We start from the raw sequence: 22,200 nt of genomic DNA, 5'->3' as shown, positions 1-22,200 counted from the left end.
ATGTAGTGAGGGTATTTAAAAATAGTTTATAAAATGAAGATCATGCAGAAGAAGCTCTGATACAGTAAGTCAAGTGCCTGTGGGCAAGGGAGCCACCGCAAGCATTCATAGCAGGGTGTGCAGTGTACCCCCCAGCAGAGAACAGCTGTGTCTGTACTCAGAACTGAACGTGCTCCTCCCTCCAGGTGACATGGCTGAGTCAGACTGGCACGGCCCCACCTGTGACAAAGCTGGCCTTCACACCCAGGTGATCCCACACCAACTGTCTGTGGGGGATGCTCCCAGCGTGGAGCTTTGTGACAGTTTGCACCTCCCAAAGCCAGGCGAGGCCGTGTTCCTCCAGCACACCCGTACAGACAGTTGTCTTCAGTGCCCGTGTCTGCTTTACTTTCTTGGAGTGTTACCATAGGCTAAAAAGCCCCTGCAGCACCTACCGATGTATTCACTGTGCTCTCTGGGTTTCTAATGACCATTATGTACTTTTTTCCCTGTTTGAACTAAAGCATATTTCATTTTAAATAAACCTATGAAGAAGCTGAAGACTGTTTTATAATATGCATTTACACAAAATATAGAGTCGCAAATAACAAACATGCACAAAATTGCGGTAGGCAAGAATAAATGTTTGAGTTTATTCTGTATCAACCTCCTTATGGGGGAATAATCAAATCATAAAATTGGAACCCCCAAACCTTTTCTAAACATCATTTTAAATACCCAACAAAAATGTTTAGTCAGACTGCAAATGAACACAGTGGCAGTGGTTATTCTTCATTGCTCTGTCCAGCCTCATTTTTTTCCCTTTTTACTTATCACTGAAGAACAGTCAGCACCTTTTTTTTTTTCTCCTTCTTTCGTTTTTCTCTCTAGCTGCAAGAGAAGTCACAAAATCTTCAATGATAGTTTAAGGGTCATGTATATTTTCTTAGTCTTAAGAAAAAAGTGAATTTATCCTTTGTGAAACGGTTAAAAATGAAGTTGTACTTAGTTACCAAATGTAATGGCAGAATTTCACTGGGACTTCTAGAAAACACCTTGACAGATTCAAATTTGGCACAAATTTGGTATTTTGACTTCATATAATCAGATGATGGAGAATTAAGGACGTTGGTTCATTTTTTCATTTAAATGAGAAAAGAAAGACTTTCCGTATTCATATGAGCTGATCATTATGGCACATGCAGGAGCAACTTTAGACAGCCGTGGAATAATACCTGCCCAGGAAAGAAAGGAAAGTGTTCATTATCATTTATTTTCAGATCGAATTGCAGTAGTACTATTTAGCGGTCATAGTATCTTGATGCCATAGTCTATCAGTGTAGAACTGAGGTTCTACCTGTCCGAAATACCAGAATTACTGGCTGTACGTATTACCACTGTAATAATCCTATGTGCTCATCCTGTGTGGCCCTGCCTGCCCCAAGTCCCCTGTGTCTCTGCCGAGATGAGGAGGCCCTGGGGGGCAGAATGTGCCCTCACCAGAGGGTCAGTGCAAACCTGCTGCTCATGTGGGACAGGCAGAGGCTTGTGACCTCTCAGGTGGAACAAGAAGAGGTGCAAGAAGCCCTGAATGCTGAAATGGATGAAGGCAGGGAGGAAAGAGCTTGAGCACCATGCTGAGCTGTACCCTCTGCCGTAAGTATGTGTCTCAGCCCTTCAAGCCAGCTGCCAAACAAAATGCGTGAGTCCCCTGCCACTCTCTCCTAAGGCCCACAGCATGTTTATTAAAATGGAAGGATCCTGGCCACATGCATACACAATAGAATTTGGGTGTTAAATGTCTCCCATTACAATCCACTGTGATCTTGTCAGCATTTGGAAAGTGATTGAGCTTACGTAGAGGTAGGAAAAATAAGGCTGAATCCTCTTGTCTATCACAGCCATCTACTTCCACTTGAAACGCAAAGAAATCTGCATGGACCTAGCACATATGATGCATGACCTACGGAAAACTTGTGTCCTTTTGCAACAGCAGCAAGAATCAGGCAGAATAGCCCCAAGTCATCTCACCTACCTGTGGGCGACTGAACCGAGATAAAGGCTGATCAAGAGAATGTATCTACACTCTGTTACTCACGTGTCAAGACCTAAATGTAGGTAACCTAATCTATGAAGTAAATTTCACCCAAAATGTCTAATAATGTTGATACTTAGTGGTGTCTTGCATTCTGCTGGCATCAGTGCTCTGAATTACGCAAAATCTGTTACCCAGCTACATCATCACTGTACAGCAAGTAAAGCAATTTAATCTCTGTCAGCAAACACAAGTCTTGCAAGTCTTCAGCCAACTGTGTAGCCATTCACACAAGGAACCTCAATGAACCAACACGGTGTTGTCAAGACTGGTAAGTATCCTGGGTTTGCAATGTCTCTTGCGTTGTTGTTCAGGTAAGTATGAGCTACCATAGGTTTTTATCCCAATACCATTTTAATCTCAGTATGTTGTGTTTTCCTCCTTAGGCTTCCAGAGACACACACGACAACACGTGTCATGACCAAGGACGTCTGTGCACGGCCACAACAGAGTATTTTCCCAGCCATTCAACAGACCAGGGCAAGAGCAGCCTCACCCATCAGGCAGGCTTGCTGAAGACAGAAAGACACAGGAATCTCTTTCCCTACAGCTGGGGAGAAGGGCACGGCGGGAGCTGAACACCAGGTACCAGGGAAGTAAGAAGGCTGAGGGAGATGGATATCCTGAGGGGGGCACACAGGAAATCAAGAGCACTTTGTGACTATGAGCATTTTATAAACATTCAAGGTTGAATTTTCAGTGTCCAGTTGCCATGCACAGAAAGGACAATATTCAAAAGCAGAACACTTTAAAAACAGTTTAGTTAAGACACGAGACTGTTTTAGTCTGGCGATACCTGGGCTAGTAAATTATTGATAGAACTACCTGAATGTAGGTATTCAACAAAGGCAAAGTTTCACCCCCAGGTAAATACTTGCTTTTGTTTAACGAATGATAGCACTTCTTCACAAAAATATATGAACCAGTAATTAGAATTCCTGAGGATGTGCAGCGAGCTTGAAGATTCACACTGTGAATATCCATTTGCACTGTCATGTGAGGCTGGAGACTCTGATTCTCTCAGTTCCTGTCACATGTGGTGGCAATCCCAGACTGCCTTTGTGCGTACGCAGGTAAAGAGTAGGAAATGCCTGGCACTGCCTGAGTTTCCTCTTAATTCCTACTCAGCCACAATAAATAAATGGGAGAGAAGGTAGACAGTGAGTGCACTTGTGGATGGCAGGTCTCAAAGAATTCCATTAACTGATAATCACAGCACAACATACATGTGCACTCCCAAAATATAACTCAGTAGTAACCTTGGTATTCATATATACTTGGATGTGAATCGTGGACTGAGCAGTGGGAAGCAAAACTTACAAGCATTCACCATGAAATGCATTTATTTGAAGCGCAGAATAATGTTGAGTTATAGGAAGGCTGGAGGAACTAGGAACCTCATACCAAACCATAATCCAGGAAAAAATACTCTTTCATTTTATACAGGCTGAAATGACTGCAGGCTTCTTGCTAAGAACTCTGATGTTTTTCAAGACAGACGAGAATGGTGATGAACCACAGTGAAGCACAAGTATTTTGGAAGGTGAGAAATAAAGTATGAATTTCTCTAAGGTACAATAATACACATCAAGAAGAGCCAAAGGAACATAACAGCATCTTTCTCAAATGGCTCTGTAGTCACCATTCTACTACTTTTGAGCCCACAGATGAAAACTTTTGGCTTCCCCCATTTAAACTGTGCCCTGACACCTCCATTCCTCAATGAAATAATGAGGCATAGACAAATCTACTGTAAAAATACCCTTCATTCAGAGCACCGGGATTTCCACCTGAAGTAGCCTCTCAGAGAAAGAACAACATATTGAGAGACTGAAGAGGGACAAGCCATACGATGTAGAGTTCTTTGTGTCTCAAGCACTAACTGTTGTGATGCTTAGTAAGGATCTACTCTAATGTAAACGAGAAAGAAATTAGGAGAAAGAGGGAACTGCAACCATCAGAAGAATAACAGGCACCTTCCAATGGCACCTTCAGGATTGCTGACAGAAAGCTCACAGCTCCATGGAAGAGATGCTAACAGCTGTAGTCTGATACTCTCACTGCTTTAGGCAGAAGTCTGAGAATGGTCTGGTCTAAGGCTCTGCTTTGCTACTGAGCTGCAGTGTTGTATTTCTTGAGGGACAGTTAATACAACACCAAATGACCTAAAAATTCTACAAAAATCTTTAAGAATCAAAGATGATAAATTTTTCATTTCAATAATGTTCTTACAGAAAAGCAATTTTTCTACTAAAACCTGAATTCCTGAGGCATGCTGAGCTTTCCTGCCAAGACCTTCCCATTATGACAGCAATCCTTGTTCCAGCTCCATCTTGCGGGTTGTCCTAAAAACTAGTTGGGCACACAGTTTTTCACCACAAAGTTCTGCCGGGTACAGAGACATTCAGTCTAGATATTGAAGAAGTTCCTGTGCATGCAGGTAGAGTATCTGCTAGTTGCAGAGGGGAGAGCAGCATACAGCTAAACGATCAAAGCACTTTTGTGTTTCCTTAGGAGACTGGCAACTAGAAACACAAGTTGCATTCTATGGCTACTTAGGACACAATGGATGAGAATGCAAGAACATCCAATTCCTGGGAAACACAGTTCTTCTTTTTTCCTCCTGTTTTGCTTGACAGAGCATGCCAATTAGAAATCTCTGGCATAAGGCTAGCAGCATCCACGATAGCTGCTGTCAAAAACCTACAAATCTGTGAAAAAATTTCCATGTCATTCTCCAAGAGAATATTCTGAGATTTGGCTAAATCCACCATGAGTTACTGAAAAGACTGGTAATTATCTCAGAAGGGAGTCAATCCTTTCTGGTAACTACAGAAATGGAACATTTCCTGAGAGATCTAATGTATTAAAAGAAATCCTCAGTTTCAGGATGATGTCATTTTTCTTGTCTCATGTCACACTTGCCAGCTCACAAAGCCACTTATGCCATGGCAAAGACGCTCATGAGTCTTGTGAGGTCTCTATGAGCACTCCTTGATGCCAGAAAGTCCTCTTACGATTGAGCCATAATGATGAAAATAAGGAGGAATACTACTTTCTCCTGGACCTCTTGGAAAAATGACCAGCTTTGTTGCTGGAGGTTTTGAGTTAGTACCAAGAATTACATCATATGATTAGGTAGGGCTCACTGGTTTCAAAGAGTTGCCAGGATTTGAAAAAGAGACCAGAAGGTACTCCTGGGGATTTCTTTTCCGTTCTATAAATCTGCAGTGTTTAAATGGCCAAGCTGTCTTATGATGGTCAGGAGTACATCTATGCTGCTCAGCAGTATAAATAGCTACTGCACGTGGTTCAGGGATAAAAAGTGACATCTGCCAAAACTATCCAAAAGACAGTCTTTAAGACAGTCCATGCAATAAGAAAAAGAAAACACATCAAGGAAGTCCACAGCTAAATGAAGTCTTATCAGTGACATTCTGTCTTACTGAATGGTTCAGCGGAACTGAAACACCACCAGCTACACAGTAAACTATGTACCGATGTACTGAACACTGGACACAGCTGGGCAGCAATGGTCCCTCCATAGGTGCAGTGAGGGTAAGGAAGTCACGTAAGATGTGTGCACTCAGGTGAGTACACATGAGATAACATACAAGTAAAATTTAAACTCTTTGACTCATTCACAACCATTAAATTGTCAAAATTGCATTTCTCCATTTGTTTAAACATAAACATTTAACAAATATTCTAAATAACATTTCTAGTTTAATAAAAAATGTAAGGAAAAAATTCTTGGGGAATAGCTGTTGCTTGACCTTGAATGTCTCAAATATTATATACAGTATTTGACAAAAATACTCCCACCTAGCAAACAAACAAATACTAATAGAATTGCCGTATCTTCCATTCCTCTATAAAAAAACTGCATTGAAGTCCAACTTGAAATGACTGCATCATAGGGTAGATGAGATCTATCCTGGGCCCAGTGTCCCATAGGCCACTAACAGTATTTTACTGTGTGAATTCTACTTCAAAATATCTATTCCATATTCAGAATTTTTGGGTTCTCAATAATGCATCTTCTTCAAAGACTAAGAAGGGAGACAGAAAAATACCACTGAAGCTTAAGGTCTGTTTCTGAGACAGAAAGAACAAAAAAAGTTGACATAGAAACTAGTATGAGATGAAGAATAAAAATTAGGATGGTTATTCCTAAATATAGGTGCTACAACAGTACTGACGGTTTGGAAAGTTCAGCACTGGACTAAAAGCTGCATCTAAGAAACTTTCTCAGCCTAGAAAAACCTCCATACTGCAGCTTCCAAACCTACAATACATTTCATTTCCTTTGTACCAATTCTTCCTGAAAACCCTAAGCATTACAGTTTAAGAAATCAACAAATTATCTAAATTTGAAAAAACCTATTTCCTGAAATGAACCTTTTCCCACCATTTTTAATTGCCAATACAACCATATCTGTCAAGCCCAGTCCCTGTATTGTTTGAATAAATCATGTCCATCTGGGACATGTATCTCAGTAACCTGTCAAGAGATCACCAAAATTCTCTCGGGATGGATGCATGTCTGTTGCTTTATATATGCAAACTATTCCATAACTGAGTGTTCACAGAGATGGAAATATTATATAATTTATGCATATTAACATCTATAATAATTTGTTACTGATTCAAAAACTTTCTCTCTGGTCTGAGTTTTTTTTTAGAAAGCTATCAAAAGATTTACCAGCAAATAATCCAGTAATCCCATTTTGAGTGATGATTTTCCTCGTAACTGCCCAGGCCGATGGACAGCCCCCCTGTGGAACTCAAGATAGTATAAGGAAACAGTGAATTAAGGAACATACACAATGCCACAGAAAAATATTTTTAGAAATTAGAGGCAGTTACTTCAGATGTAATTATTAGGTTTAATTAATTCCTTGTTAATTTTATCCATACTATTTATACAGGATGTTAAATTCATACAGTATGAAAATTCATAAAATACTCAAGTTAAAATAGCATGATACAGAAAAACCTGTAGTAGCACCTGGAGTAAGATGTATGAACAGAGACAATATTCCTTACTAGAGTAACTGAAATAATTTTTAAAAGTCACCTCGCTGTCAAATGTGCCAGTCCCTTTCCACGTCACTTTCTATATGTAGCTAAAAGATTGTCGCAATTCAGATTTTTAAACAAGAACTGCCCTTTATGGTAAACTGAATCTAAAAGTAAGTTGTGAGAATGGATATCATAAGAATGAATATAACAATTAAGCTAGGACACTACACCTTACATCTAAGTTTACAAATATCAAATCCTCCCAAAATTTAGAAGTTTGTTTAAGAAAGTATAGGTCTATGAGATATGGATCACAGTTCCTTGTAGAGCTAGATCAGATACCACAAGCAATCCAGCTGCAGCAGCATCAAGAAGCGATCTGCATTGCAGCCATGTGTGACTGTTTTAAATTGAGGGATTTTTTTTGTGCTATTTCACTCTGCACATGTGGTTTTCATTGATCTGTAATATGAAAGTGATTAAGAATTTTCTTTCTAAACTGAAGTTGAAACAGTTTCATGGAATACATTCAGCAGGAACTTCGTACAGCATCTGGAAGCTGCAAAATATTTTTGCAGTCACAGAGACATAATATGTAGATGCAGAGTCAGTGTCCAACTCTAACAGCAACTGGATTTGGAAAGAATTAAACTAGTACAAATTACAGATAACCATAATGAAATTTTAAATACAAATTAATCTAGTTAATGTCAAACTAATAAATATATGGTGCTACTTGTGATTCTAAGTGGTGTTGGCAATGAATCCTTACAGTCATCAGCACAAGGGAAGAATTGAAACACAAACTATTTAAAGATTTTTTTGATCTTTGTCTGTTCAGCAATGAAACACAATTTTTTTTGAGAATTATACCAGAAAAAAAAAAATTTACCTGAGAGAATGAAACCTCATGCCATGCGCTAAGTTTCCATAACATCTTTCTGAGCTAGGGCCTTCAGATTAGTTTCTAAGCAGGAACTGTTCAGGTGCTCAGCTTTTTTACCGGTCTGTAATCTTAAAGCCATGATCTAACATTTATTTAAGTTAATGAAAGTCCCTCACTGGTCCACCTCCCAAGCAATGGAAAAGAAAGTTTTCAGACACAACAGAAAAAAGGCCTTAGTGATATAATTTTTAGATAAACTTTAGAAGAAGAGACAAATATTTAAAATTCCTACCAAAAGTCTATATACTCAAACACTAGGTTTTAATTTTACAAACATTATAGGTTTTTTTTCTCCTTACTAGCAACTTACTTTCTGAGGTCTCACGCGTCCAAAGTTCAGTCTGCCTATGTGTTTTCACTACATCAAATGGCTGAGTTATGACAGCTGCAATCTATCAGGAAAAGAAATAATTTTTAACATAGAGCACAAACAATTAAAATTTAATTAAAAAAATTAAAGTGCACACAATTTAAAACTAGATTTGATATTCCAAGCGCCTGATATTATTATAAGTCTTGTACTTCAGAACACTAATTTACTCAGATATACCTAATAAGTTTGAATGCTAAGCCATGTGTATTTAAATTAGATGCACCTCAAAACATACGGCATTTCTGAGAGAATAATATTATACTTCTTTTAGTTTATTAGTGATAATAATAAAGAGTAGTACTAGAAACAAAAACATACTTACAGACCCAGATGCAACTCCTGAAGTAAAAGCAATAAAAAATGTTGGTTCATGTACACCAACTTCTTTGCACAACATCTTCTTGAAACGTTCATAATTATGCCAGTACAATGCTATGGTTATAAAACAATAAACCTGCATTACAACACACTTGTATGTCAAATGCAGAAACTCTTTTATCAAGTACAGATGTAAGAATTCTACTGTGGCAAAAGGAGCAAAACCAAACAAAAGCTGAAAGCAAAGTAGAAGTGTTCTCTGTGATGATCCATAGACAGACTGCCTTGTTCCCTGTATCTCCATATTCCAAATTTCTTCATACAATACAAATTGGCCTAATAATTTTGTCATTTCCATCAAGTAACTCCTTCCATAATGCAATCTAACCCAAGCACTACGAAACTCACATAACCGATTTTTTTAAATTCAATTTAACAGAAATCAAAATGTAGGTTTCTAATTATTTGCTATATTTTAAGGTATATTTCACAGATTTCACAGATCTCACTAACTCTAAAAATGTTTCATACAAAAGGAAAGGTTGCTCAGGACTGCCTCATACTCTTCTGGGGGACAGAGTATAAAATCTAATTCTGAGAGAGCCAAGAAATGCAATTGTGCTCTCTGGAATTACTAAGGGGGGATTCCCTTTGTGAGAACTCTCAAAGGCAAGCCTGGTGAACAACTTTTAGAAGTAACATTGGATTCTGTTTTCATCTGCTAAACTAAACTGCACTCTTTCTGCACTCTCAAACTCTTCAAACTGTATGCTATGGGCTGAACTATAGAGTGATTCCTTGTGGCAGCTGGTCAAATAAATACTGCAAATAACAGCTGCATATCCCGGAAGATAACTATGTCTCATTCTGCACCGAGTTCTGGAGGCTGTGCCAGCAGAGAAATACCAGAGGATTTTCTTGCCATGAAAATAGCCAGCACATATATCTGGCCTCCAACATTTTGCAAATGTAAATGTAGGCAGTATCTCAGAAGGCATTCTCAGGGTTTGAGGAAAATCTACTATTGAAATGTACAAAACCCTAATTTACTATGAATTACCTAAATCCAAAACTTAGCTTAAGGACCTGCATGACTCCCTTCCCTGTATACCTTTGACATTTATATTCTCTGCAAAATGGCTTAATGAATTATTCAGGTGTTATTGTTAACCCAATTCTTGTGCTTATAAACATTAACAGTTTCAGTTTTATTCAGTCTAGCTAAACTGCCATGGAATATGTTTGAAGCACATCATTCATAATTGGGCTAGTAATCCGGTGGGATTCTAATCACCCTGTGCTGCTTGAGTTACTCTGTGCTGCTTGACTCTTCACAGGGGAGCTGGTTTCTCCATACAAATTGTTACACTGATTTTAATTCCTCTTGAAAGAGCTGACTTAAGCAAACTGCAGCAAAGGTGCAGACTGCTGTAAGAATACCAGAAGCTATGATGCTGTTGGGGCATCATTCAAACAGAAGAGCTAAGATTGAAGTTATTAAGGGAGCACATCTTAACTTCATGGAGAAAATAATCAGAAAGCACATTTGGAAAATGTATTAAGCAGCATTAAACACCCTGAGTTTTGTGTCTGAGTTTTGTGTCATTTCATTTTGATTTTATTTCTTTTTTTTAAATTCATTTTCCTTTACTCATGCATCTAATTGCCTGCTCACTTCTGGCTCTTCAACAATAGTCCTTAACCTATAAGGCAGTAGCTGCGTGGTAACCTGTGCCTCTACCTGTCCAGCACCCCATGATGCCTACGAACTGCTGGGCACATACAAGTGCCCGACAGGTGCAAAGTGAATGCCAGAGCAGTGTGGGGACTAACTTAAACCCAACAAGGATGTTTTAGACCACTGGAGGAACAGCAAGCATGGATGCAAGAATCTGAAAAGGGCTGTGAAGAACATACAGATACCACCTTAGTGCCCTCTTCCTTGTGCACTCCCTCCACAGCCTTCCACAGATACTCCCACACTGTGACAAGCAGCAGAGGGAAAGAAGATCACTAGCTCCTGCCACACTGCTGCAGACAAAAATCAGTAAGAGAACAAGAGCTGCCACTTGAAGTCAGACAACAGGAATTGGATGAAGACTTTCAGAGCTTCCTTTTAAAGCTTAGCAGAACAGCCTGAGAGAAAGATGCATTTGGCAGAGAAGAAAAATAAGGAAATTGAATATTCAACAGGAAGCACTTTGGGCAAAAAGTTCAGATGAATTCTGACAGTTATCTTTAGGCTTAGAGAAGGCAGGTTTCCATTGGTTTGGAAGGCTTGCCTATCACAGAAGGCTAAATTAATTCTCATAAAGTAACAGGATCCTTAAGCAGGAAATACAATCCAACCACAATCTTCAAACATCTACCAGTAGCAAAGTGAAAGAAAACAGAGTATTATTCATTCTGAAAAGAAAACAGCTGAAATAACTTAGTTCTGTTAACTCACTTAACTTCTAAGTGCAATTTTTAACTAAATATCGTAATCATCCCCACTTACCAGGCACTGGGTTGGTTCACAGCCAATTTAAAATTTATTCCAGGTACACACCTAAATGTGCTGAAATCCCATAAGAGTCCAAACCAATGATTGGTTCACTAGACTGCTGGGAATCACAAATTAAATTGCATGACAGATTATTTTAAGAATTGAGTAGGAGAACAAAGATAGTAGGTCAAATACTTCAAGGGTTCTCTGCCCCCAATAATAGGTTTGAAGCATTTTTCTGGTCAGCGCAAAGTGTTCAAAGGTGCTACTCCTGGTACTATCTAAAGGATAGAAACTGCTTCAAGGACAATTGATGCCTGATGATACACAAGTGCTCTGACAACAACGTGCCTCAAAGAGAAAGGGGCTCTCACCACTGGCATTAACATGAAAACAGTCCTTTAGTTGTCACATCCAATTATCTCTGCAGCTTACAACACAGCAGAGGTGTAACAAGAAAGAAGAAAGTGTGATCTCCTCTCTTTGTCATCTTAAAGAATAGTCCCAGGACAAGTTATGCTTTGTATAAGACTTTTCTTCTAGTGTCAGCTTTGAAGTTTTGCTAACAAGTGGTGCTCTCACTTCATTCATCTGGCTAAAAAAAATTCCCAAAGACACTACTGTGTCACTCTCTCTTTGGACATGTTTTCAAAATTAAGCACCAGACGCTAAGATATAGCATGTTTCTCTATAAGGAAATAGCCACTACACCTATCACAGACTATTTTTTACTGAAAGTCTTCAAAAAACAGTCGCTACATAAGCTATTTTTTTTTCAAGAAAGGCTGGACTGATGATCCTTGAAGTCACTTCCAACCTGGTGTTCTACAATTCTATAGATGAGAAGCAACAGTATAGAGAAAGGGAATGTAACAATGAACCCTAGCTGGTATCCAGAAACCAAATGGGGAGAAAAAAAACAGGTCCTCAAAGATTTTATAAATAAAAACACTCAAAAAAACCCAAGTAAATCTCAGTCATTCTTACAGCTAACTAATAAAATTACCTAAAACCACAGAAAAAAAAAAGTCTAAAAGAGTTACGCATAAACAGATCTTCTGACATAATACAAACTTGCATGGAAAATAAATCCTACCTGAGAAAGGTACATCTCTCAGAACAGTAGAACTCCATCCCCTCCACAGGGAAAACCATCCATCTACAGCCACTTCACTGCTGATGCGTGCGTACAACTGCTTGTAGGACAACCTGCGATACTGCATTCTGGTCCTGATCAGCTCCAGGGGGCTCACTACAGTAACTGAACCAACTGCAAATGATAAAAATGTGAGCTTTTTTAAAAATCAGCATTTAATAGTAATATTTCCTGAACATTAAAGCCAGATCTCACCTTGCTTTATATATTGGATTCCTTTCAACTTTCCCATTTTCCTTGAAATAATTCCCAAAATTAATTTCCTTTCCAGATAAGAATACCATATCTATTCACAGTACCTAAATTTTCTGGGCACACAAGCTACCTACCTTTTTTCAATACTGGCATGTTGTAATCCATGTAACATGATAAAAATCCTCATTTTTAGATTTATTACATAAATAGGCTGATAATTTCAAGTACTTACAAGGATTACTTTTCAATAATTACCATTTTTAAGTGTAACTTGAAGAAACTGAGCCTGAGGTTTGTGTGGGTTTTTTGTTAAGGAAAAAGAAAATGGTTAGAGGTTAAGCTTTTATGGACTTCTAAGCATGTTTGCTATTCTTATTTCAAACCACCAAGAATATTTAGCAGGCAATCTGTATCCGATAAAGTAACTCTCTTGCATCTCCTGGAAATATCAGTGAGTCACCAATCACTAACAAGCTGCTATCACACACACACCAGACTCGAATCATTTCAGTTTTTTCCTCTTGCTGGTAGAAGGTTTCTTTGTCATGTGAATTCTAAATCTGGAACAGCCTAATAATATCAATTTGCCACATCACCACACAATAACAATTATTTTTCTACTGGTCTTCCAGTCCCCCATCACAGTTGTCACAAGTAGAATACGGAACTACAGCCTCAGCCTTCTAAGGAAGCCTCAAAATATGTGACCTCACCCACTTCTACAAAACTAGATGAGGAGAAGGATAAACAAAAGTAAGAAAATATAAAAAGAAATTCAGTCCCTTTATATCATACAGCTGTAAAATCAGTACAAGTTCAATTTTCATCTTCCTTGTCACTACCTGTGTAGCTTCCATTATTGAAAATAATTATGTTTATTATTAGAATCATCACAGAACAGACTTAAATTGAAGTAGAAGTATAGAACTATAAAATTTGGACAAATTACAAATGTATTGAAAGTGTAACAGCAAAAATAAACCACATTATTTGAGCTTAGAATGTTATGTTACCCAAGAAATACTGGGTAATTACAGTGTTCCTTCCTATAACTCACTCCACGTAATACTATCCCTCATTTAAAGCCATGGCAAATTTACTTTAAAAACAAAACAAATCAACAAAATGAAGCCAAGAAAGCAGCATGCAGGTATTTTATTTCAGTTTCTATTTAAACAGATGACAACTTACCTCTGCTTAAGGAACCTGCAAGAACTGGAATATGTTCATTATCCTTTCCTAGTCTAGATTTCAGAGCTTCACTCAGTTGGTCGTAGCAGGTAAAATAGATCACTGTGGCAGGAAGTGCCATTATTCTAAGATATAAGAGAGGGAATTAAATCAATAAAAGAAAAACAGGAGTCAACCATCTTGAATGCATGTTTTGGTTAAATAAGGAAAAGTTAAATTTCCAGCTGTGTGTAGTTATGGATGAAGAAAAAGTATTAATCCCATGGCTTTGATTCATTGCCTCTAGTTCAGAGTTTCAAATTCACTGGTTTCCCAGTTTTCTAGTTTTTAATTTCATTGGGAAAAACTGTAAGCAAAATTATGATGGGTTATTTACTTCAAAACGTATTTCATATCAGCTTCAGAACTGTTTTGAGAAAGGAACGGAATTGAAAGACCTGAACTTGAAGCAAGCAAGCAAGCAAAACATTATGGAAGCAGCTACAATTGGAAAGTATGTTCTCTATCTTAATCAATGCTTATGATTCTTATTACTTAAAAGACAATATGGAAGGAGTAAATATAAGCCTCTTCCATTCCAGCATAGTACAGACTATAAGAAAACCAGCGATATCTGTAATCAGTGTAGGAGTTACGTCTGTGCCAATATAGCACATATCACCATTACCAAAAAACAGTGAAGACTCTTGGAAAACCAACAAGTTGTAGTTTAGATCTTCTTTTTAAACCTGTGTATCTCTCTCCAGTCAAGAAGATGGTTCTTCTCTGCAGCAGTACAGAACACGGGTTGAAGAAAATCTCTGTCATGGCTGAAACACAGACCTCTTGGTGCAGTTAGATCCTCAAGGTTTATATATTGCTGCAGCTTACATACCAAGGCCTGAGCTCCACCATTCTTTGCTTTTTTGTGCCTATTATACGGAGCACTGTGTGCAAATCAAAAGTGTGCCAGGGCTTTCCCAGTGGGCTCTTTGACTTGGAACAAGAGAACTGTAACAAAACACTTCATGTCTTACAAGACACAACTTTAATATACAGGTTAGATTCGACCACTTTCTCAGATTGCTTATGGAGGAGGACACAGAGGACTTAATTACTATCTGTACTAGGTTAATATGAATAACAAGATAAAACAGATTGGTGTTGTTTAGCCTTAAGAGGAATCCAGGAGGGGATTTGATAACAGTGTTTAAATATGTAAACTGCTGTTGTGGAGAGAAAAGGAATTATCTGTTTTCCATGACAAAATTGTATACGATAAAAAAACAATACAGTTTTTTGGAATAAAGAAGATTTCAGTTAGATAGAAAAAAAAAAAAAGTCATGATAATGAGGTGAAAAACTACAGTGTCTGTAGAAACAGCTGTGTTGCTTATTGCAAGTCATTAGTAACAAGTTAGGATAGCAAATATCAACCAGAGAACAGCATTCACATTCAACCCTGTGATTCAATGATACTGTCAAAGGAAGGGTTACAGTAAGGTTACCACATCTAAAAGGCAGAATGAAGTCTGATATTCCTGCCTAACTACTGAGAATGTATCAAATTGCAAAGAGAAATCTCAAGTTCTGGCAGAAATTATATTGCCTTTAGATGTTTCTGATCTAACTGATTACATCATTAAATAACTTAGAAAAAACATACTCATGTGTGTAAATAATGGAGCAAATTTTTAAACAATAATTAATAACACGTTATCAAGAAAAAAACAACAATCAGCTTACAGTGTTGGGGGAAGTCCACTCCACAGAGATCTAATTCCCTCTATTTGGATAATTTTCAAAAATGCGTCCTAAAAATACAATCAGACAACGAGTGATAATTAGCTACAAAGCTTTTATACTCAATGATATATTTTAGCCAGCAGAACACAAAATTAATGTGTTAAAATGGTATGTTTCTAAAATGGCTTATCATTCTAAGATCCCAATTTTGTAATTGCTAACGCCACGTAAATAGTTCCACTGAGCTGAACAAAACAATTTGTGTGTTTGAAATCAAGAATTTCCTTCCATTTTTAAAGGACCCAAGTAGTATGTTTTTATCAGTAACTGACAGCCCTATGAGTAAGTTATTTTCAGCAGAGGAACGACATGTGGAAATGTATTTAAAATACTTTTAATACATAACAAAAGTTCTAGGCATGAAATAGCAATTAACTCTCAATGATTCTTCAATACTTGCGTTCTCTGACAACAATATGACAACATATGTGCCATGTATATACACTATACTATGTATTTAGAAGCTTACAATTAATAACACAGCTGTCCCATATATTCCCAGACCACCAACAGGAGGGGAACACTAAACCTTGAAGATCATTCAACTGAAATCACAACCAAAAAGACAAACTCTCTAATATTAGGATACGTACTTTTCTTAAACATTTTGGGGAAAGGTTGAGATTAGATGGATTAGAATATGCTTAAGACCAGACATTATCTCAGCACCTCAAAAGATACAGAACCTGACAGATCATAAAAAGGATTCACAGGAAGAAAAAGGCAAATAGCTCCAGAGGAGGCAGCCTCAATGGACAGATCCACTGAAGTAAAAAGTTGCATGGTGAAAACAAAGACACAATTTACTAAAACAAGCCTGACCTTAAAAACAGAGCTTTGAGAGGGAATCAAGAAACCCTAAAAGGTCCTGACATGATCTCACAAAAAAGACACTTAAGAAGAAAAAAAGACAGAAAATGCCATACTCTTATGTTTTCTCCATATATACTCTGTACTAACTAGAGTAAACAGTGAAGTTCCAACGAATTTCCAACACAGAAAGGTATACCTAAAAGGATGGAGAAAGGATGTAACTAAATCCAGTGACTGAGCAGCATATTTATATACCTTACTAACTATATGGGCAAATACAGCAAACATTTGTACAGTCCTATCACTGGAAACCTACAATGTCCACTACAGTATTCTTTACTGCACAGTTGTCCAGCACTGTTTTATTTTAAAGAAAGGAGATCCAATTACATGCTAATCATTCTTCTTTATCAATCACCTTTTCACAGCAAAAAATGGGCACAAAATCATGACAATTAGAAAACTGACTTTCTAAAAATTGTATGTTGAAGTTAACGGGAAAAATCAAACTTATGACATTTTTTTTTCTAAACAACAGTATAAAACTGCTCAAGAAACCTTCTGTATGAACATTTCATTCTTCTCAGATATTCAATTCTGAAAAATCCTTGATCATAAGTGTAATTTGATGGCAGAGTCAAACAAAATCTTGATAAATGAAGCAGCACCACAGTGTCCAACAGCAAGTCTGCTTCAAGTGTTGGGCTAAAATGCCAGTCCTACAAGTTTCAATGGATCCAGAACTTGACACATGAACTTAACTTTAAAACATTGTCTGCATTGTTAGTTCAGCTCAGGAGCACACTGGGAGATCTGTAGACAGAAAAGCTGTAAGCAGGTACAGAAATTCAGTACCTGCAACCAGCAACTATTGGCAATATAGCTCAGGTGGGGAAAATAACATCATAGAACCATTATCCTGTGAGGAGAGATGCACAGCTGCCCCCTTGTTCATCCTAAGGAAATAATATGTATTTTCTTGTAGAAAGGAGAAGGTATAATTAATAAACGACAGTGTAACCACACAAACACCCTCTCAAATTACAACAGATTCTACTAGAACTTGAAAAAATCTCAATAAATTTACAGTATGCTACTTAAAAATGTTTTCAATATACAGTTTTAAGTAAATGGAAAATGTTCTTACCAACATCCCTTTGAAATGCCCAGGTTTTTTATAACAAGCTTTGCTGTCCCCATTCTCAGAAACACATATATGATCCATAAGACCACTGGAGTATACAAAACACTTTCCTAATAAAATGGTATGTAAGAATAGAGTTAATGCTTGTAAGATTGTTCTTCCTCAGCAGCAGTTTCAAATTGGGTATAACAGCAACACAGATTTATCTCTGTTTAGACACAGGGGTAAAATAATGTTGGAAACTCAATGACAAATTAGGTAAAAGGGAAGAGGGAACAAATGTTTTCCTCAAAATGCCTGACTAAGTGAAATTGCGTTCGCAGGCTCCAGGAGACGTTTACATTACACTACCATCTGCTAAAGGCTAACAGCTATATAAAACCTGAATGTCACTACTGTATGTAACTAGATGAACATATTCCAGAGTTTTACATCTTTTATTAAGTAGCCTCAGCATCCACATTACAAGTGGAGGTATTATATCTTAGGTTAGACGGTATTTATACTAGATCATCCTACCTACTTGTTTTTTATTTCACATACTTTGAACCTGTTTGATAAAACATTGTCACCATTAGAAAAACATACTCCATGGTTCACATTTTCAGATTTCTGAAGGGTTTAGAATTTACTGAAAAAACAGGCTAGAAAGCAGGAATACTTTTCCTGATTTACAGTAAGTGTGACTGCAAAATTAATCTCCATATACAACATGGAACACCAGTCATCTCCTTTCCTTTTTCATTTATCAATTACAACTAAATAGTAGGAAACATTAGCATATCTTTGAATGTGCAATGTCTCAATCTATTTAGAACCCAAGTGAGAAGTGACTTACTGCTCTTTTTCAAAAGATTCTGGAGAAGATTAACTTTGATATAGCATCCTGATCACATAAGCCCTCTGATGAAATATTCGTTTTTTATTAATAGTGGGGTTTTTTAATGCAACTCAGTAATAGCTGTATTTTCTGCCACAATGAAAATACTAAGACAGACAGAAAAAAAGCCTGTTTAAAATGGTATGCATTTATGTTCGTTTTGTTTTTTTTCCACCGTACATGTTCACTGGCACATTCTTTCTCTAGTAATTTCAGTGTATGTTGCTGTGTTCCTTTTTTCCCCCCCTACTTACACTGAAGAAACAAACACAACTGTTGTGAAACAAGCAAAAAGCAAACTGTGTCCTCCATTACACTTACACATTTGTTTACCTTTGGAGAATGGATTGCTTTGGGCTTGCAGTCGAGTTTTGATAACGTCAAGAGGAGTTACTAAAATGAAACAGAAGTAATTTAGAAACACCCTGCATGCCCTGAAAATGTAGAACTGTACAGACGCCTTACCATGAACTTACACAACTTTTTTTTTTTTTTTTGCCCCCGGAGAAGAAAAAACAGACTTGTTTTATAATGTTATCAAACAAAGAAAAAAAGGCAGACCTGCAAATCCTGTGTGGTTTGCAAGTGACCACATTATCTTTTCTAATTCCTAACAGTTGCACAGGCAACAAATATTAGAGATACACAAACCTCATGCAAAAACCATTGTGTGATCTTGTCTGAAAGTGCTAGAACTTGTGCTATTTTGCCCTGTCACCAACCTTTTATAAGTGGCATACCACAAGACATATGAGATCAGATTTTGGGGTCAAGCATAGGCAAGACCTAAAACTTCAGAGTTGTTGAAAAGTACATGAAGGTTTAGTGAGCATTTTCTTGCTTCCACTCCAGGCCTTACAGTTACTACAGGCCTAGACATTCTGAACACTACAGTGGCTGGTCAGCTGCACCAGCCTCTCTGGATTATATTGACTGAGGGTTTGATTCAGTTGCCTACACAGAAGCTGCTAGTACCACCTGAGTCTCTAAGGTATCCAAAACACCTATGCAGTTGACAAAAATCACACAGGACCTACAACCTTGCTTACTAAGCAGCAGCTAGAGGCTAAGCCAAACACTCCAGCATGTGTCTCATTGAGCCCATTCCTACACACCAGCAACTGGCTCACGACTGAGCTCTCTGTTGATGCCAAGGCTGAAATACTTGGCTCACATCTCCCTAGCCAAACGTGGAGATCTCAATGCAACTCCTTCAGCTTATTTCAGTTGCTTAAAATCTGGCAACTAGTAGCATTTTAGCCACTCACACATACTCTGCCTTGTCTCTCAGTTGCCACTTCAGAAAGGAGCCAATCTCCTATACCTCTTGAGGTCTTGAATACCAACACCTGACACTGTACTAGAATCCTATGTACACCCAGTTGGAATCCATCTTAGGAATTCCGCAGGTCTGATGTAGCTTTGCTTGCTACATTACTTAACATCACAGGACACATGGTATGAAGACAGGCTAAAATCCCTATGGATTTGACAGGTTCCTGGTAACATCCTATTTTTTAAAAATTTGGGAATTTGGTGAGGGAAAAAACAGTGCATAGAAAATCACACAGTTCCCTCCAGCATAATCAGTGTTAAAAGTCAGAACCAAAAGGTAGTTTAAGCCAAAAAGTAACCAAAATACTAGGTAGAAACTAATGAGCTTGGAGAGCTCCAAGGGATATGAAGTGCTGAATATAACCAACCAATTTGGTTATGCATGGAGAAGGAGGTACTGAGCATGATGCCTGAACATGAAGCAGAAGATAAATTCCATAGACTATTCAGAAGTTTAAAAGCCTAACAAAAAGCTATCCTTAAAAGCAGTGTTTAGGGATGCACCCCTGCCCCCCAATAAAAGGCTTTGACAGTATAAGACATCACAGCAGAATAAATTAATGTTACTACTGAAATGGCCAGTCTTTCAGGATTTGTGTCTTGTACTCTAAAGCAAACTTTTACTTAAAATCTATTTTTAAGCAGCAGGAAGTACGAAAATTAATTTGTATTATTAATTTTGTTTCTTGCAGAAAAAAATCAATTAATTACTACATCAAGAGGAAAAAAGACATAGAAATGAAAAGTTAATAAAAATTATTTTTAGAAATGTTTAAAGATCATCAGGGACAGAAAAGATTGCAATTAACTACATTTGTTTAAATACAAAAAATTATGAGAAAATGATTAAAAAACATCCTTGTTGAAATACTAATGGAAATTTATAAACCATATATATGTAGACATCATGCTGAATCAAACTGAAGAGTAATCATTTTGGAAAGATTCTCTGTGGCAAGCTTGACAATTTGCCTTACCAAACAATGATGTAATTATAGCTCCACAACAAGAGGCTATTGCTTGCTGAGTAACGGTGATTCCATTTAAGTTGCTATCACTCATTTCAGCCATGGTTTTATTCCTGGAGAAGAAAAACCTGTCAAGGAACAGAAAAACATACTGCAACATTATTGTCAAAACTTGCAGAAAAATCAAAGGGAAAAATATTTTTAAATTTCATTAATACATTATGTTTTAGAAGCAATAACATAAATATTAGTTTTCTGCTTGTATACAAACATCTCTGTATTTTTTTTGAAATTAGAGTATTTCCACCATGTTTTATAAATAGTATAAGCTTTCTAAATGGCAATAAATCTTGCAAATCCTTCTTACATGAATTACAATGTTTATAGTTTTTGTAAATCACATTAAATATTTAGTATGTATTACCTCTTGCTGCAACAGAGGGTTTAAGAACACTTAAATAATCTGTACAAATACAAATTTCCAGCCTGCGGCCCATAAACTGTAGCACAGCAGAATAATTCATTGAGCCCTCTTCTTGCTTCCGTCACTCCTGTGAGAAAATCCAGGTTGATCCAACAGCCACAGCCCAGTAGTCATGACTATACACACTGGCAAGCTCCTCACGTGAGGAGCAGTGACTAACTGCTATTAATGCTACCATTAAATATTAATTTCTTGAACAAATCCTGCTGTATAGCTGCACAGACAAGGTTACAATACCTTAGGAACATACTCACAGTATCTAAAAATAAGGAGCTTATATATTCCCAGTATCTGCAACAACCCAGGACAGGAGAAAATAATAAAAACACTCCAGAACATAAAATCCCTAAATAGAGGCATATCTTTCAAAATGCACATTCTGCATAAGTGCAGTTTCATTAGGTTACATTGATGTAAACCTTTTATTTGCTCTACAGGAACATTATGTTTTGCTGTTTTCACTGCTTTAAATAAAAGAAAGATCAGCTACATAGGACAATACTCGCCTTTCAGAGGCTAACTACTAATTCGGCTGGTGGTTGTTTGGTTTTTTTTAATCTATTTTAAAACTTATTTTATAACAAAATTACTTTCCAGAATATCATATATAACCCGTTTATAAGCCGCGACCGAGTTGTGATGGCGGGAGGCCAAACCCTCCGTAATAAAGATGTGGAGCGTCCTCGGCCAGGCCTCTGAGCCGCCTCTCCCAGCGCCCAGCCCCAGCACAGCCACAGGCGGCGACCCGGGCCCGGCCTGGCCCGGGCCCGCCGTCCCACCTGCCCTCGAGCGAGGAACGCCCGGGGCGGGCGGGGCGAGGCGGCTGCTCCTCCGAAGGCCTCCCTCACACCTTGCCGGGGCCGGGCGGAGACTCTTCCCCGGGATTTCTGCTGAAGGGGGCGCCCAGCGGCCTGACCAGACCCTGAGGCGCGGTGAGGGGGTGGTGTCGCCCCTCTCCCCGTCTCCCGTAGTAACGGCCACTGATCTCCCTCCCCCGCGGAGCCCCTCTGCCCCGGGACTCCTTT

General features: G+C 37.9%; 1 protein-coding gene across 4 annotated transcripts; it reads right to left on the bottom strand.

Annotated features, from left to right (window-relative positions):
* Nucleotides 1-651: 651 nt before the first annotated feature.
* Nucleotides 652-22,197, bottom strand: SLC25A40 (solute carrier family 25 member 40). 4 transcript variants are annotated; one of them, XR_014183357.1, is made up of 13 exons: nt 22,026-22,197; nt 21,116-21,242; nt 20,701-20,819; nt 18,722-18,781; nt 17,512-17,618; nt 15,492-15,559; nt 13,767-13,891; nt 12,321-12,494; nt 8,741-8,850; nt 8,356-8,437; nt 6,780-6,860; nt 993-1,214; nt 652-870 (listed from the first exon to the last, which is right to left on the bottom strand). XR_014183357.1 is itself a non-coding variant. In XM_082045747.1 (12 exons), the coding sequence occupies exons 3-12, from the start codon at nt 20,792-20,794 to the stop codon at nt 1,170-1,172; spliced, it is 957 nt and encodes a 318-aa protein (XP_081901873.1). In that variant the 5' UTR covers nt 20,795-20,819; nt 21,116-21,242; nt 22,026-22,197; the 3' UTR covers nt 652-1,169. The 4 variants fall into 4 exon arrangements, 3 of the variants coding, with proteins under 3 accessions (XP_081901873.1, XP_081901872.1, XP_081901874.1); XM_082045747.1 differs by having other exon boundaries at nt 652-1,214; nt 8,345-8,437; XM_082045746.1 differs by having other exon boundaries at nt 652-1,214.
* Nucleotides 22,198-22,200: the final 3 nt, after the last annotated feature.

The sequence above is a fragment of the Streptopelia decaocto genome, assembly GCF_964273445.1.
Source record: "Streptopelia decaocto genome assembly, chromosome: 2".
In the NCBI taxonomy this organism is placed as follows: Eukaryota; Metazoa; Chordata; class Aves; order Columbiformes; family Columbidae; genus Streptopelia; species Streptopelia decaocto.
Note: the sequence above shows the minus strand (reverse complement) of the source record. Positions and strands in the feature narration are given on the sequence as shown.